This window comes from Mangifera indica, chromosome 2 (genome assembly GCF_011075055.1).
Source record: "Mangifera indica cultivar Alphonso chromosome 2, CATAS_Mindica_2.1, whole genome shotgun sequence".
NCBI classification, from domain to species: domain Eukaryota; kingdom Viridiplantae; phylum Streptophyta; class Magnoliopsida; order Sapindales; family Anacardiaceae; genus Mangifera; species Mangifera indica.
In genome coordinates, this window is record NC_058138.1 from 1946899 (window position 1) to 1960853 (window position 13955).

Consider the following 13955-nt stretch of genomic DNA (forward strand, 5'->3'; position numbering starts at 1 on the left):
TATTATTTTCATATAAAATTAGCAAGTACTATTCTAATTCATAGAAAACCAATTTCTGTATAAACTTATTTTAAAGTTTCTATAGTATCGATTCGATAATGTTAAAAGAACATGTACGATATGTTAAAAGAAAAAGAAGCAGCAGAAATGTGCTTGTATTGATTATTTCCTAGTATCACCAAACAAATTCTTTTCACACATCAAACTAAATCAAGAACTCCGTTCAACAGATCTATTCCCAAATTATGGGAAAAATAATTTCCCCCATTTTCTTGAACAACAAACAAAATCCTTGCTATGTCTAGGAATTTTGAAAAAAATATATTACTCTGTTTGAAACTTTATTTGCTAAAACGTTTTTAGAGATCAAGAAAGTCAATGAACAACAATTGCGACAGTGCTCATAATTGCAGGCAGACAAGAAAGATGAATCCAAAATCAATGACACAGGGTTTAACGATCAAACCTGGCATGTCAAAGTATGATTGTTGCCAAATCCACAGCTTTTCAAGTTCTGCCCTCCTCCATCTGGTCTTTTTATGGATCACTAGCATTCTCAACATAACTGATTGGTACTCCATGGGCACTAAAGAATCTCATCACTTGTAGTTCCACATATAAAAGTCAAGAGAAGTTGTACAGACTAATCCCATCAAATCACCAAAACCCAGGCAAGTCAAATTTTAATATATATATATACTATTTTTGTGCTGCAAAGAATCATATACAAGAAGAGTATTTCCAGAAATTAAATGCACCTCATCGGGCTTAGGGATTTTCTCCAACACTTTCTGAATCAAGTCAGCCAATCATTGATACTAGGGCCTGTATGATAAAAACAGGCAGCCCTGACATATATGCATCTTCCCTGGCATGTTATTCTCACTCAGAAATGGTTTATGATATAAAAATTGATTTACTACAGGCAAGCAACTAGAGAATATAGTAAAACAGAAGTAGCACCTAAATAGTCTCTCCAGCAGACAGATTCTTGACCCAGTTGTAGAAATAGAGAACTGTGGATAAATCCTCTTCTGAAACGAAGGGATTTTCATCTAATTTAAGCGAGGAACACCATCTTCTCTATTATGCAAACACCTGCCTTTTCTCCTTTCTTCTTCATGATTATTTCTTCTATATTTGATCATTAAGTTATTTGAGCTTACAAATAATGTAATAATGAGAATACAATGATGGCAATTTGTTAACATACCTGTTTTCAAGCTTGTTTTCCCCTAAATTTTGCATTACAAATTTCAACCAAATGAATGTTCTCTTTATACTCTGTGTTCAAAAACAATAGAATTGTATCAGTATGACAAATTAAATTGGCATTAGAGCTATATCAGCAAGAGTGAGGGAATTCAGTGCCTTAATTAAACGAGCGTATGGCAAGTGTCTCTTCTGCTAAGTTTCCATCAGCATGCAACCTTGCCAATCCGAAACTGCCCACCTGTTTATGAAATTGATAATGCATAATCATTAATATTGCAGTAAGGATTTTGATTGTCACTATTTCTAGGAAAAATTTAATGAATCAAATTCAATAGACTATAAATTCCACCTGATATCTAAGACCTATAAATTCCACCTGATATCTAAGACCTCTTCAGCTTGTCTGCTATTCTTTTGTTGCTACAATTCCATGCTCTGTATTCCCCTGCATTTTCTGTTACAGTTTTCTGATGTGAATCTAAACAAATTGTATTGTGATTATGGTAAGGGTGCATCAAGCCATTGAAGAAAGAAAAAAGTATTTTACATCCAAATATTGTTCAAATAGTATAAATATTTACAACTGAATTGAATTCTTATATAAACATCCCAAGGTCTTACATTGCTAGGAAATGAACATTGAACACAATTCCCACTTGGATTTGGTAGATAGTAAATTGCCTCTTTGAAGCTCACTAATTAATATTAAGTTAATGTTTAATTTCATTGTGTTCATAAAAATTGATGAACATGATTCACACCAGCATGCATTGCAGGATCAAGTCTCATTTCATGCCTTTTCAGGTAATCTTTCTGCTTTTTCTTCCACTACAATTAATTACACTTTGGATTTTATCCATCTTTAGATAATTAAATCAAATTTCATTTGCAATAGAAAAGATGGCTCAACCTAACTAAACCCACCACATTGATAGAAATTGACCAAACCAAAAAAAAAGAATATCTAAAGTTATGATAAAAGAGAAAAAGTGCAGCACATACCACTGCCATGAGCACACTTCTTTGTCGAACTCAAAGCTATTAGGGTTGCAGCAGATGGTATCGGCAGGGGGGCCTAACACCATTGATTTTAACAGGAAGACCTTCCTTGGCCTTTATGTAAAAGTAAAGATAATAGTGGGGTGTCTTCGTGAAAAAATAAAAGGTAAAATTACCATTTAGGTTACACTAAATTTAAAAAATATTGAAAAAAAACCTCGCAGCTAGCCAGATATCCCCTCACTTTGAATAAAATTATCATAAAACCCTTCATACTTGTAAAATTATCGTTAATTTCCCTTGTAAAATTATCATTAAATTTGATCAATTAAGAGAAAAGCAATCTACTTCACAATTTTATTTATGTTGTATGGTGGTGACCCGAATTCTAAGAGAAATTAGACCAACAGCTAAAAAAGATAAAGAACTTGTATAAATGAATAAATTGAAGACATGATATCAACCTCATGAAAACTTGTATTAATCATAACCTTCTCTTCTCAATCTCAATATAAATAAATAAATAAATAAAGAGCACAAACCTCAACATTTAACAAGAACAGTAAAACTATTCTTGAAAATTTTAGTACATATGCTGATTTTGTTCTGTAAAAGAACCATATAGAGAAAGAGTATCCACAAACCTCAACTCTTTCTGAATCAATTCAGTCATAGACTTGAAGCTCCTTATCTTCTGGTCCTCCAAGATTCAGAATTAACACTCCAACCTTATCTGCTGGGGCATGTGAATGGGAATGATATTCTGCAGCATTTTTACTGTATGTGCTTACTCCAACTGCACCAAATATTTTCCCCACTAGATTTCCCTTTTGAGCCCCAGCAATGCTAGTTCTTTTAAAAGTTGAATCAGAATTTAGATTAGAAGTGCTTGAGAATATGGTTTGCTCAGATCATGCAAGTACCTGACCTGCTAACAACAGAAGTTCACTTAATCATCATCTGTGAGTATAAATCATTAAATAGAATCCATCAAAGTTTACCCCAATAGAAAAAGTCTAAAACAACATAATAATAATGGAAAAACAGAAAACATATGAACAGCCAATGACCATATCATTGAATGTTCTACAGTAAAATCATGTTCTAAAAATCACCCAATAACGTTAAGCAAGAATCTCACAATGCAAAAAAACTTGCAGAATCATCCAAGACATTGCTGACATGAAATCCGAAAAGAGAAGATCTTGAGGCATGGATATAATAGAATATATATTGCTTTTTCAGAACTTTCACTATACAAGAAGCAAAAGTTGCCTGCAAGCCTGTCTATTGGTCTCACTGTAGTCCAATCCAACTGATGACAACCTCTTCCCACAGGTGGCATTTGATTCATCAACAGCAAGAATACCACCCGCTCTGTAGCCTCAGCGCCCACGCAGGCTGGTTGTGCACTAGCTTCCTACTAGCCCCAGGCTAACATTGCAAGAATACCCCCATTTTTATGTAAAACAAACTAAATTTGTCCTATGTCTCGGTATTTTGATCAAATTATGTTCCAATGTTTGAAACTTTATTCGATGAAATCGCTAGCTCATATGAAACTCAACTATAATTCTACTTTTTTGGCACACTAGTCTAAATGGCCTTTAAAGGAGAATATTCTTGATTGCGAGTATCATTTTTGGCGATGACAGCAAAACGAATTCTAAAATAGAACCGAAGAACATTCTGATAGCATATCTCGCAAAATCTTGGTTGTTTGCATTGGAGATACGTGATGAAGGAAGGCATGCAGTTGAGGACAAGTACACATCCCCAGTTTTGAATGTCGGATTCAAAAGCCAACTCTCTGTACTCCATGTCAGTCTCATCTTAGGTTTTAATGCGTTCACTCACAATGCTGCAATCATAAAGACTACAATTAATTTAGTTCCATAGATAGCCATTTTATCGCTCATATCTCCCTGACTGGAACTGCAAGACAACCCTTAACACCTTTCTAGCTGAGAACAACAAGAACTTCATCAGTGTAGGGCTTCAGCTATTATACCTCATTCCAACATAGACGTTGACAGGTAAGTTCTTTTCTTCCAGAGCCATTCTAAGTGCATGTGCCTGCAACAAGTTTTTCAAATTACAAATACACAATATTACAGACAAAATTGAAGGACAAAAATTTTAAAAAAAAAAATACAGCACAGATTTTCTAATAAAAAAATTTAGAAAAAGAAAAGAAAATAGATAAAGTGCAATGAACAAACATGGCCCAAACATAAAAAATGCCACAAATAGCATGGCATATCAACCTGCTCATCTGTTATTTTACACAAAGGTGAGCCACCTCCTATGGAAGCATATCCTTCTTTACTTTTGGCCTTGTAGAACAGAAATTAATTTGCCAAGGGCCATTGAAGGAACCGAAATAACCTGGGAAGGCATATGATGTCCTTTATCAATAAAATAAAAGAACATTTGGTGTAAAACTAACATTTTAAAGATACAAATATAAAAAGAGATAATAATTTTAAGAGCAGAAAAAATCTGCAAATAAATTAAACAAAAATGGCTGAACATCGTGAACTGTCTCTGGTCCTCCAAGATTCAGAAGTAACACTCCGACCTTATCTTCAGTGGCATGTGAATGGGATTGATATTCCACAATTCCATGCTCATCTCAAGCTACAATTCCATGCTATGTTTTCCCCTGGATTTTCCATTTCAATTTTCTGATATCAATCTAAACCAAGTATGTTGTGATTATGGTAAGGGGGGCAATCAAACCACTGAAGAATGAAAAAAGTATTTTACATCCAATTATTGCTCAAATAGTATAAATATTTACAATACTCAAGGCCATTGCCACACTAATCCTGATTTATGTGGATAGCTTGTTCACTTTTTGTATCATCCCCTGCTCAAAATACTAGTTTTGAATAAAGCCAAAACTAATGCCATGGAAAGGAAAATTATCACACTATCCCAAGACAGTGGCATCGTCATGAATTCTCAAATGAGAACTCACAATTCATTGTCGTCTTCATTGGAGATGTTCCTTGAGGAAGACATAGCGGTTGCTACAGGTAAGGCTGCTAGTATCGCATATGCCAGATCCGTGATATAGGAAGATGTGCACTTGACGGCGGGTACACATCACCGATTTTGAATGCCAGATTAAAGAGCCATCTCCCTGTACACCATGACAATCTCTTCTAGTGTTTCTATGTGCTCACTCAAAAAGCTGCAATTGTAAATACAACAATTAATTAAACTCTGTAGATAGCCATTTTAGTGCTCATATCAACACACAAAATTGTTATTTTTGTAACTAATAATGTACCTGATTGGAAATGCCAGAAGACTCATAACACCTTATTGGCCAAGCTCAACTAGAACTTCATCACTGTAGGAATTAACCAACCAAAAAATATAGTGCCCAACCTAAGAAAGAGGGAAAAAAACTGAGATCAAGAAAGTTGGTGGACGACAGTTGCCAAAACTTATGAAATCGGGTTTTACAATCATGCCCGGTATGCCGGAGTATGATAATTGCCAAAACATCCGCTTTCCAATTTTTGCACTCCTCCATCTGGTCTTTGTATGGATGACCAGCATTCTCAACAATGACTGACTGGTACTCCATGAGCCAAAAAGAGTATCATTACATGCAGTTCCACATATAGAAGTCAAACAAAGGTTGCAGAGAGAAAAACTCATCAAATGACCACAACCCAGGAAAGTCAAATTAAATATATGTACTGATTTTGTGCTGCAAAAGAACCATGTAGAAGAAAAGTATCCAGTAATTAAATGCACCTCCTGAGGCCTTGAGAATATCTCCAACTCTTTCTAAATCAAGTCAAGCCATAGACTTGATGCAACTTTCGCGATGATAACAGGACCATTTGATAGAACCAAGCATCCCTGATAGGTAAGCATCTTCCCTGACATATTATTCTCACTCAGAAATGGGTTATTATATACAAACTGATTTACTACAGGCAAGAAATTACAGAATATACTAAAACAGAAGCAGCACCTCAATATTCTCTTCATAGTACGGATGCTTTACCCAGTTGTAAAGATAGAGAGCCATGGATAAGATCCTCGGCTGAAACAAAGCAAGTTTGATCTCAGTTAAGCTAGGAACACCATCTTTGCTGATATGAATCTAAACAAACTATGTTGTGAATATGGTAAGAGGGCATCAAACCATCGAAGAAAGAAAAAGGCATTTTACATCCAAATATTGTTCAAACAGTATGAATATTTACAATTGAATTGAATTCTTATATAAACATCCAAGGCTATCGCATCGCTAGGAAATGAACGTTAAATACAATTCCCATTTTGCGCTTTGCCGGTTATAATCTCCGGAAGCCACTCTTCTTCTACAAAGCACTAACAAACTTCAGTTGTCAATAATAATTTCACTGTAATTATAAAAATTTGATGAACATGATTCACACCAGTATGCATTGTAGAATCTAAGTCTGAGTTGATGTATTTTCAGGTAATCCTTCTGCTTTTACTTCTCCTTCTTCTCCTTCTCCTTCTCCTTCTCCTTCTCCGGCTTCATCACTGTCTTCTGTGATTCGAACAAAAGAGAAACATTTGATGAGAGCTGTTTCAAATTTTGAACACATGTATGCCAGCATAATAAGGACAAATTTCAAGCCCTGCACAGCGAGGAGCTATGCCAGTGAAGCCCCAAGAATTTAAATAAACATCATCAAAATTTTGCATTTTCAATCGATATCATAAATATCTTGCATTATAATCAATATTATCAATTTTTTTGCATTTTTGTAGCCGTAATATGGATTCAAATCCAGTAAAAGAGAAAATTACTGAAGCAAGAAGCTTAGCAGCCAAGTATTATTATCTTCAAGATGGAAACAGGGATGAATAGTGCCATTCATGTCGAGATAGAGACTGTCGAGCTCAAAGGTGTTACTGTTACGGCAGGTGGTATCGACCGGGACCCTAATGCCTTTCATTTTTAACGGGAAGACCTTCCCGGGCCTTTATGAACGTAAAGACAATTGTGGGGTGTCTTTGAAAAAACTAAAAGCTAAAAGCCATCATTTACGTTACAATAAATTTAAATTATTAAAAAAAATATCCGAGAGCCATCTCACCGTTTGTGTCATTAGTTCATATTCGTATTGTATTAATCCAGATTTCAAGTTAGAGACTCTTAATCCTAACTAAAATTGTATTAAAATTTTCTAACATAAACAAATCTTACTATATTCGAGTTAACTTGACCACCTGAAATGACCTAAAATTGTCTAATATTTCTTCCTATGTAAGTATTTTTAGCATTTTAATTTGTTCATTAAATTACTTCCAATCTATAACTAACAATGCATACAACAATAATGTTAGTAATCAAATCTCATTTTCAATATAAAAATAAAATAAAATAAATTTTTTAAAGAGTAAAAAAAAAATTTCACTTTAGATTGGGTCCAAAAACATTTTTTTCACTCCCAATTAAGGGTGTGGATAATCCAGTTTAATGCAATTTGACAAATTTTTCAAATCAAATTGAAAAAATGGTTTAAAATTTTTTTAAACCAAACTAAGCCAAACTGAAAAAATATAGTTTAGTCCGATTTAGATTACAGTTTTAATTATAATTATCAGTACTCTATAATACAAATATATATTGTATCTTACGATGTGATATGACATAGATAGAAAATGATACGTATCATAAAGTGCATCAAATTAATATGATAAGACAAATATATCATATGATACAATACATATTACTTATACAAAATGATAACTTTTTTAGAGAAAATGATAATATATTAGAGGTGTATATGAAAATTTTTAAAATATTATGAGTGTTTACAATATTTTTTAAAATAATAACGTTCTAATTATAATATTTTATTAGTAATTTATTATTTTAATTGTTAAAAAGTGTATTATATAATATCATATACGATATGGTAAATTGAATTTTTGATATATAATATAATACATAATTAGACTACTATAGTTTAAATCTTTTAAAATCATTTATATATATATATATATATATATATATACACACACACATAGAGTTTACGGTTTGGTTTGGTTTGAAAATCGTTCAAACCATAGCCCAAACTCAAAAAACACAGTTTAAAAAATTTCAACCCAAACCGAACCATTTTACAAACCAAATTTTCAGTTTAAACCAAATTATGCACACTTCAACTCTTAATTGACATAAATAATACTCTTCCACTCAAAATAAATATCAATTAAAAATAATAATGACATAAGGGTAAAATAGTAATTTTATCGTATATTAATTTTGAAAAAAAACACTTTTATAAAACCCAAAAGTTATATGTATGACAATTTAACCTTTAAAAAGTTTAAAAATTCACAAATCAATCTTTGAAATATTTTGAAACCTTATATATTTTAAAATTACTATATGATCTTAATAATTATAATATAACATTTATATTTATAATTTGTTATATTTTATTTAATTTTTTAAGAGTATAATTATCATTTTGAAACTACTAAAAAACATATCGATATTTCAAAATTTTTTAAAAAAACCTAAACCTTTTAAATTTCCAATTTCCCTATGCAAAATTTAAATTTCCAATTTCCCTATGCAAAAGTATATTTACTATCTAATATACAATTTACGATAATGACACTCTCTCTCTTTCTCTTTCTCTCCCCATATATATATTATAATTTGAATATTTAAAAATTTTTTTTCCTTTGTATTCATTTGGAGTTATATAAAAAAATGTGTTCATAAAGATAAAATGGTAATTTTACTTTTTAATATTCTTTTTTCATTAGCATAGTTAAATTTTGGATTAAAAAATGTTATTTATACTTAATTTTAGGTAATAATGTGTTATTTATGTCAATTAAAGGTGAAAAAGTGTCTTAAACCAATCCTTGGGTGGAAAATGTAATTTAATCTTTTTAATTTAAAACTTAATAATAATCAAAGTAATTACACCCATATGAAATAAAACTATAAACAATATATAAGGATTTAACTATTATTGAAACTTATTTTTTAATATTTTTTTAATCTGCCTCTAACAAGTTATACTATAGTAAACATTTTTCTAAAAATTGTGTCAATTAAAGTTGTATTGGGTTACTTGTATGTCAACCCTTACCCAGTCTGATTTACTTTGAATCGTATCAATTTAACTCAAAATAAATTTCATATCAAAAAATCTTGACCCTAACTTGATTTTTTAAGTGTTGTGACATGTCAAATTAATGAGTCGCATTGAAAATTGTCAATTCTGAGCCAAATATCCCCTCGAGTTCAATCAAATAATCACAAAAACTCTCAATACTTGTGAAATTATCATTAATTCCCTTGTAGAGTTGTTTCTGTCCATAGAGTTATATCATACCAAGTGACATTATTTACATATACTTTTGAATATATAATTAAGTACACAAATGATATATTATCATATAAGTAGATATTACTTTTTTCTTATTTTAAAATTACTTAATTATATAATGACATTTTATCTATGTACACAATGTTTACATACATATTTTTCTATGAACAATTGTTGGAGAGTTAAGGTTATTCATCCATTATTCTTTAGTAGGAAAAATATTCATCAAAACTTTCTTCAGTTTTGGTGTTAGTTGTTCTCTGTAACAAAAAATCTTCATACTTAAACATTCATACATATGAAGTTTCTCTAAAATTAGAAATGATAATTTCGATCCAAATTAGGACCCTTGCTTCTAACAGAAAGAGGATTCTCCAATAAAAACATAAAAAGAGAAGGAGACAAAAATGAAAAATATTTTTGTAATAAAAAATAATGATATATGTGTTTCTGATAGAAACGAGGACGAAGAAAGGTTTAAGATTCATACCACAAATTAAATCAAATCACCTCTTTCATCGGATTGATGATTGGTCCAATTTCTGAAGCATTAACTAGGACACAAAAGACCTCTTCTTTAACCATGCCATTACACTAATTTTTATGCATACTCCATCCATCTTTTGATTGAAAAAAAAATCAAAATTTAGATTTCTTATATCTCAATTCGATCATGAATTGCATACATGTATGAATGAATAATATAATAACAATACGTGAAGGTATCTAACTATCACTTTTTTCAATTATTAAAGGGATTGATTTATTATTATTAGGGTTAGATTTGAATCGACCCAAACTCAAGTTTAGCTTGGTTTACATATAACTAAACTCAAGTTCGAGCTTGAACTCGTGAAAGTCAAGTTTGAACTCAATTTGAATTCGATTCGATTTGTTGTTCATTGTCAACCTCACTTTTCTTGCTCACTTTTTATTTCTAAATCACTTGTTCTCTCCAGTCCAAATCCTTTTCTTAAATTTGATTTTTACCATCTGGAATAGATAATCAGGGCCCATCCAGAGTTGAAACTTTATATAGGAATGGATGTTGATCCTCTGGCACATGAAAAGGCTCGAGCTCACATCAATTCTCTCTTGGATGCCCATTCTGATTTGAAAGCACATATCTTTCTGAAAAATTTTAGACATATCAAATCTTTGCTTAGTGAGGTTGATGTGAATCTAGCAAACTCAGGGGTGGGCATATTAATGGACTTGGGAATGTCCTCTATGCAGGTTTGCCCCAATGACATTTTTGTTATTTCTCAGTCATATTTAACTTGTTCTTGTGTCATTAAAAGTTCATGCTGCCCTGAAATCTGTGTTTTTGATGTTATAGATGATTTCTACTTATACCCAAGGATAATAGTTTGAACAATTTAATTGTACATACTTTGCCAAGGCTCTCATTATTTATTCATCTGCCTCCTATTTTATGTGACTGGTACTCCTGATGCACAGGTGAATAATCCTAAAAGAGGTTTTAGCGTGCTTGTTAATGGGCCTCTTGACATGCGAATGGATCCTCAAGTGAGGTTTTTTTTTGTTTTTTCTCTCACATATATGAATTCTTTTATCTATTTTTTAGAAAATTGCATATTTCGGAGTTCCAATGATATCCTAGTTGGAACAAAGTGGTTGTGCTGATCAGGAACTGGCTTTAGTTTCACCTTGTATAGTTAACAAGGCATATTTAAATGCAGTAAGGTAGAGGCTTAGGCTATCTTCATAAGAACTAATTCTCTTAATAATTTTTGGCTTTCTGTTTTCTCCTATGCCTGGCTGTTTTATTATACAGTCTTCTAGATGAGTGAACTTTTGTTAGATGTCTGTCTTGTAGATCATGTCAGTGGCTTGCATTTTCTTTCTTTTAGTTTCGGTGACCCTTTAAATTCTCAAGTCTACCTGAATTGATCAGATTAGTATCGAATCAATAAATATAAATGACACTACTAATGTCCTCGAATGAAAGATTTACTCATTCTAGCAACTTGCTTTTTGTTAATGTTCAGCAAGTTTTTGAGGGATCTAAAAATGATAGATCAAGTCAGTGGTTCTGATATCGTCCTTCCGATCTTTCTCTGCTGGTTTGGTTGTTTAGTTACGCTGTCTCATGCGATCTTTTGCTGGGTGATTAGTGTGATCGCTTCCTTTAGAATTTTCTTCTGTTTCACTAGACTGATTGAAACGGGCGTTTTCCAGGCAAGTCTGAAAGCAGAGGACATATTAAATTCATGGCCAGATACTGAATTAGGTAAAATCCTGCAAGAATATGGGGAAGAAAGCAACTGGCGAGTGCTTCTAAAAAAGATTGTTCAAGCTCGAAATCATGGTGGGTTGCATTCCACTGGTGAATTGGTAGATCTTATCCGGAGTGTGACTCCAGTGACTAGAGGTAGGTTCTTTTCCATCCATCTACTGTCGTTCTGGTTTACACTCTAGCATACCTTCTGAGAACGAACATGCCTTTTATACTGCTCCACTGTCCTCATTTCTTGTAAAAGATGGTTAAATCACTTGGCTTGTAGCAACAACATAGATGATACGAATTATGCAAAATTGATCCGTAACATATATTCACTGAGTGAATAATTAATCACTGAATTGCTCTAGGGGGTAGACAAGGTTGGATAAAGACCGCAACACGGGTGTTTCAAGCTCTGAGAATTGCCGTGAACGATGAACTCAAGACATTGGAGAATTCCCTCTATGCTTCTTTCGATTGCCTTGCCCCTGGTGGTAGGCTTGCTGTCATTTCCTTTCACAGTTTGGAGGACAGAATTGTGAAACAAACATTTCTCAACATCATTGACCGCAACAAAGAAGATGGCAAAGAGGGAAATGAAGACGAGAGAAGAAGAGATCTGAAACAGATCAGAAATGACAACCAGGTAAACGAACTGTGGATTAAACAAATGATTGAGGGCTGGAATGGAACAATTCTCACTAAGAGACCGATAACACCATCTGAAGCAGAGGAAAGATTGAATCGCCGCAGCAGGAGTGCTAAGCTCAGGGTGATACAAAAGGCTTGAAATTAGATTACTGATTCGTCAGCCATTGATTCATCGAAGGGGGGAAACTGGCATGTGATCTATATTAAACTATATGAATGTTGTATGATTTTCCACCTTCATCAATTCATCATTCTTGAATATCCAGGTAGCTTATATTTAGGGGTGAATCTAAGCCGAACCAGCTTCGGCGCGGTGTTTGGCACAAAGAAAGTTGAACTCAAGTGGGAAAATAACAGACTTAAAAAGAAAGGAACACAAATGGAAAATTTGAAGAGGTTTTCAGAAAGTAACAATAATTGAATTTTTTACAGATATTATCATATTTATCTAGCAATTGTTATAGAATATCAACTAAAGCAATGGAAAGTTCTTTATGCATTCTAATGTAATCAATATTTTTAGACCCGGATTAGTATAAACTGGGTTAGGGGTTGGTTCGGAACTTAAATGTGTTAACCGTCGGTTAAAATAAATAAATATTAAAATAATATTCAATAAAAAGAGAATTATAATTGGATGGTTTCAAGGTAGATATTCTTGAGGAGATAGATTTTATTTGAGTTTGTAATGTAAAGTTTTGTACTCTTTGACAAATTATAGCACTCCAACTCATGTTTAATTGTACCACGTATCCTATTACATATTAAAAATATAATTTTTTATATTATATTTAAAATATTATATTATATTATATGTTTTAATTTTTAAAAATAAAATAATAAAAAAAATTTAATTGATATATTATTATTTTAGAAAAAATTACATACATTTAAAAATTTAAGAGTTTTTATATACAATTGTATTATATTATCATTTTCTCTAAAAAATATATTGATAATATATATTATATCGTAAGATATATTTATTATAATGTATTAATTCAATATATCTTATAATACATATTATTTTCTATATATATCATATCATATTATAAAATATATATCGAATATCGTATAATTCTAATAATTATATCCTCAGGGATTAAAATATATTTAAATATTGATTGGTTAAATTTGGCTTTTGAAGATGTTTGATGGATCCACAATTACATGATTTATGAAAGTATTCTTTTAGGGGCATATATTGTGGGTAATTTGTCAATTTTATTTATTTTACGTTTGATAAATTTGATAATTATTTTAAATTAAGGATGAGCTCCAATTAAACTCAAATTTGAGCAGCCTTTTGGCTTAGATTCAGGTTAAATTTATTAAAAATAATTTAAATTTAACTTAAATAAAATAGATTTTGACCTAAATTTTATTTAAATTTATGTTATGAATCTATAATATAAATTAATAATTTAAGTTCGTGATTTATGGATAACAATTTTACTTATCCCATAATAAATAAAATGATGTTATTT

General features: G+C 31.6%; 1 protein-coding gene across 1 annotated transcript; it reads left to right on the forward strand.

The window, feature by feature from the left end:
• The first annotated feature begins 5128 nt into the window (after window positions 1-5128).
• Window positions 5129-12611, forward strand: LOC123201430 (ribosomal RNA small subunit methyltransferase H-like). Its single transcript, XM_044616938.1, has 6 exons — window positions 5129-5255; window positions 6686-6762; window positions 10575-10808; window positions 11034-11102; window positions 11775-11967; window positions 12186-12611. Exons 1-6 carry the CDS (start codon window positions 5129-5131, stop codon window positions 12605-12607), a joined length of 1122 nt encoding a protein of 373 aa, XP_044472873.1. The 3' UTR covers window positions 12608-12611.
• The last annotated feature ends 1344 nt before the right edge of the window (window positions 12612-13955 follow it).

Coding starts and splice junctions, on each gene's coding strand:
- LOC123201430 (XM_044616938.1), top strand. CDS start 5,129: ATGGAAAGGAAAATTATCACACTATCCCAAGACAGTGGCATCGTCATG. Junction 11,103..11,774: donor ACATGCGAATGGATCCTCAA/GTGAGGTTTTTT, acceptor GGCGTTTTCCAG/GCAAGTCTGAAAGCAGAGGA. Junction 11,968..12,185: donor TGTGACTCCAGTGACTAGAG/GTAGGTTCTTTT, acceptor GAATTGCTCTAG/GGGGTAGACAAGGTTGGATA.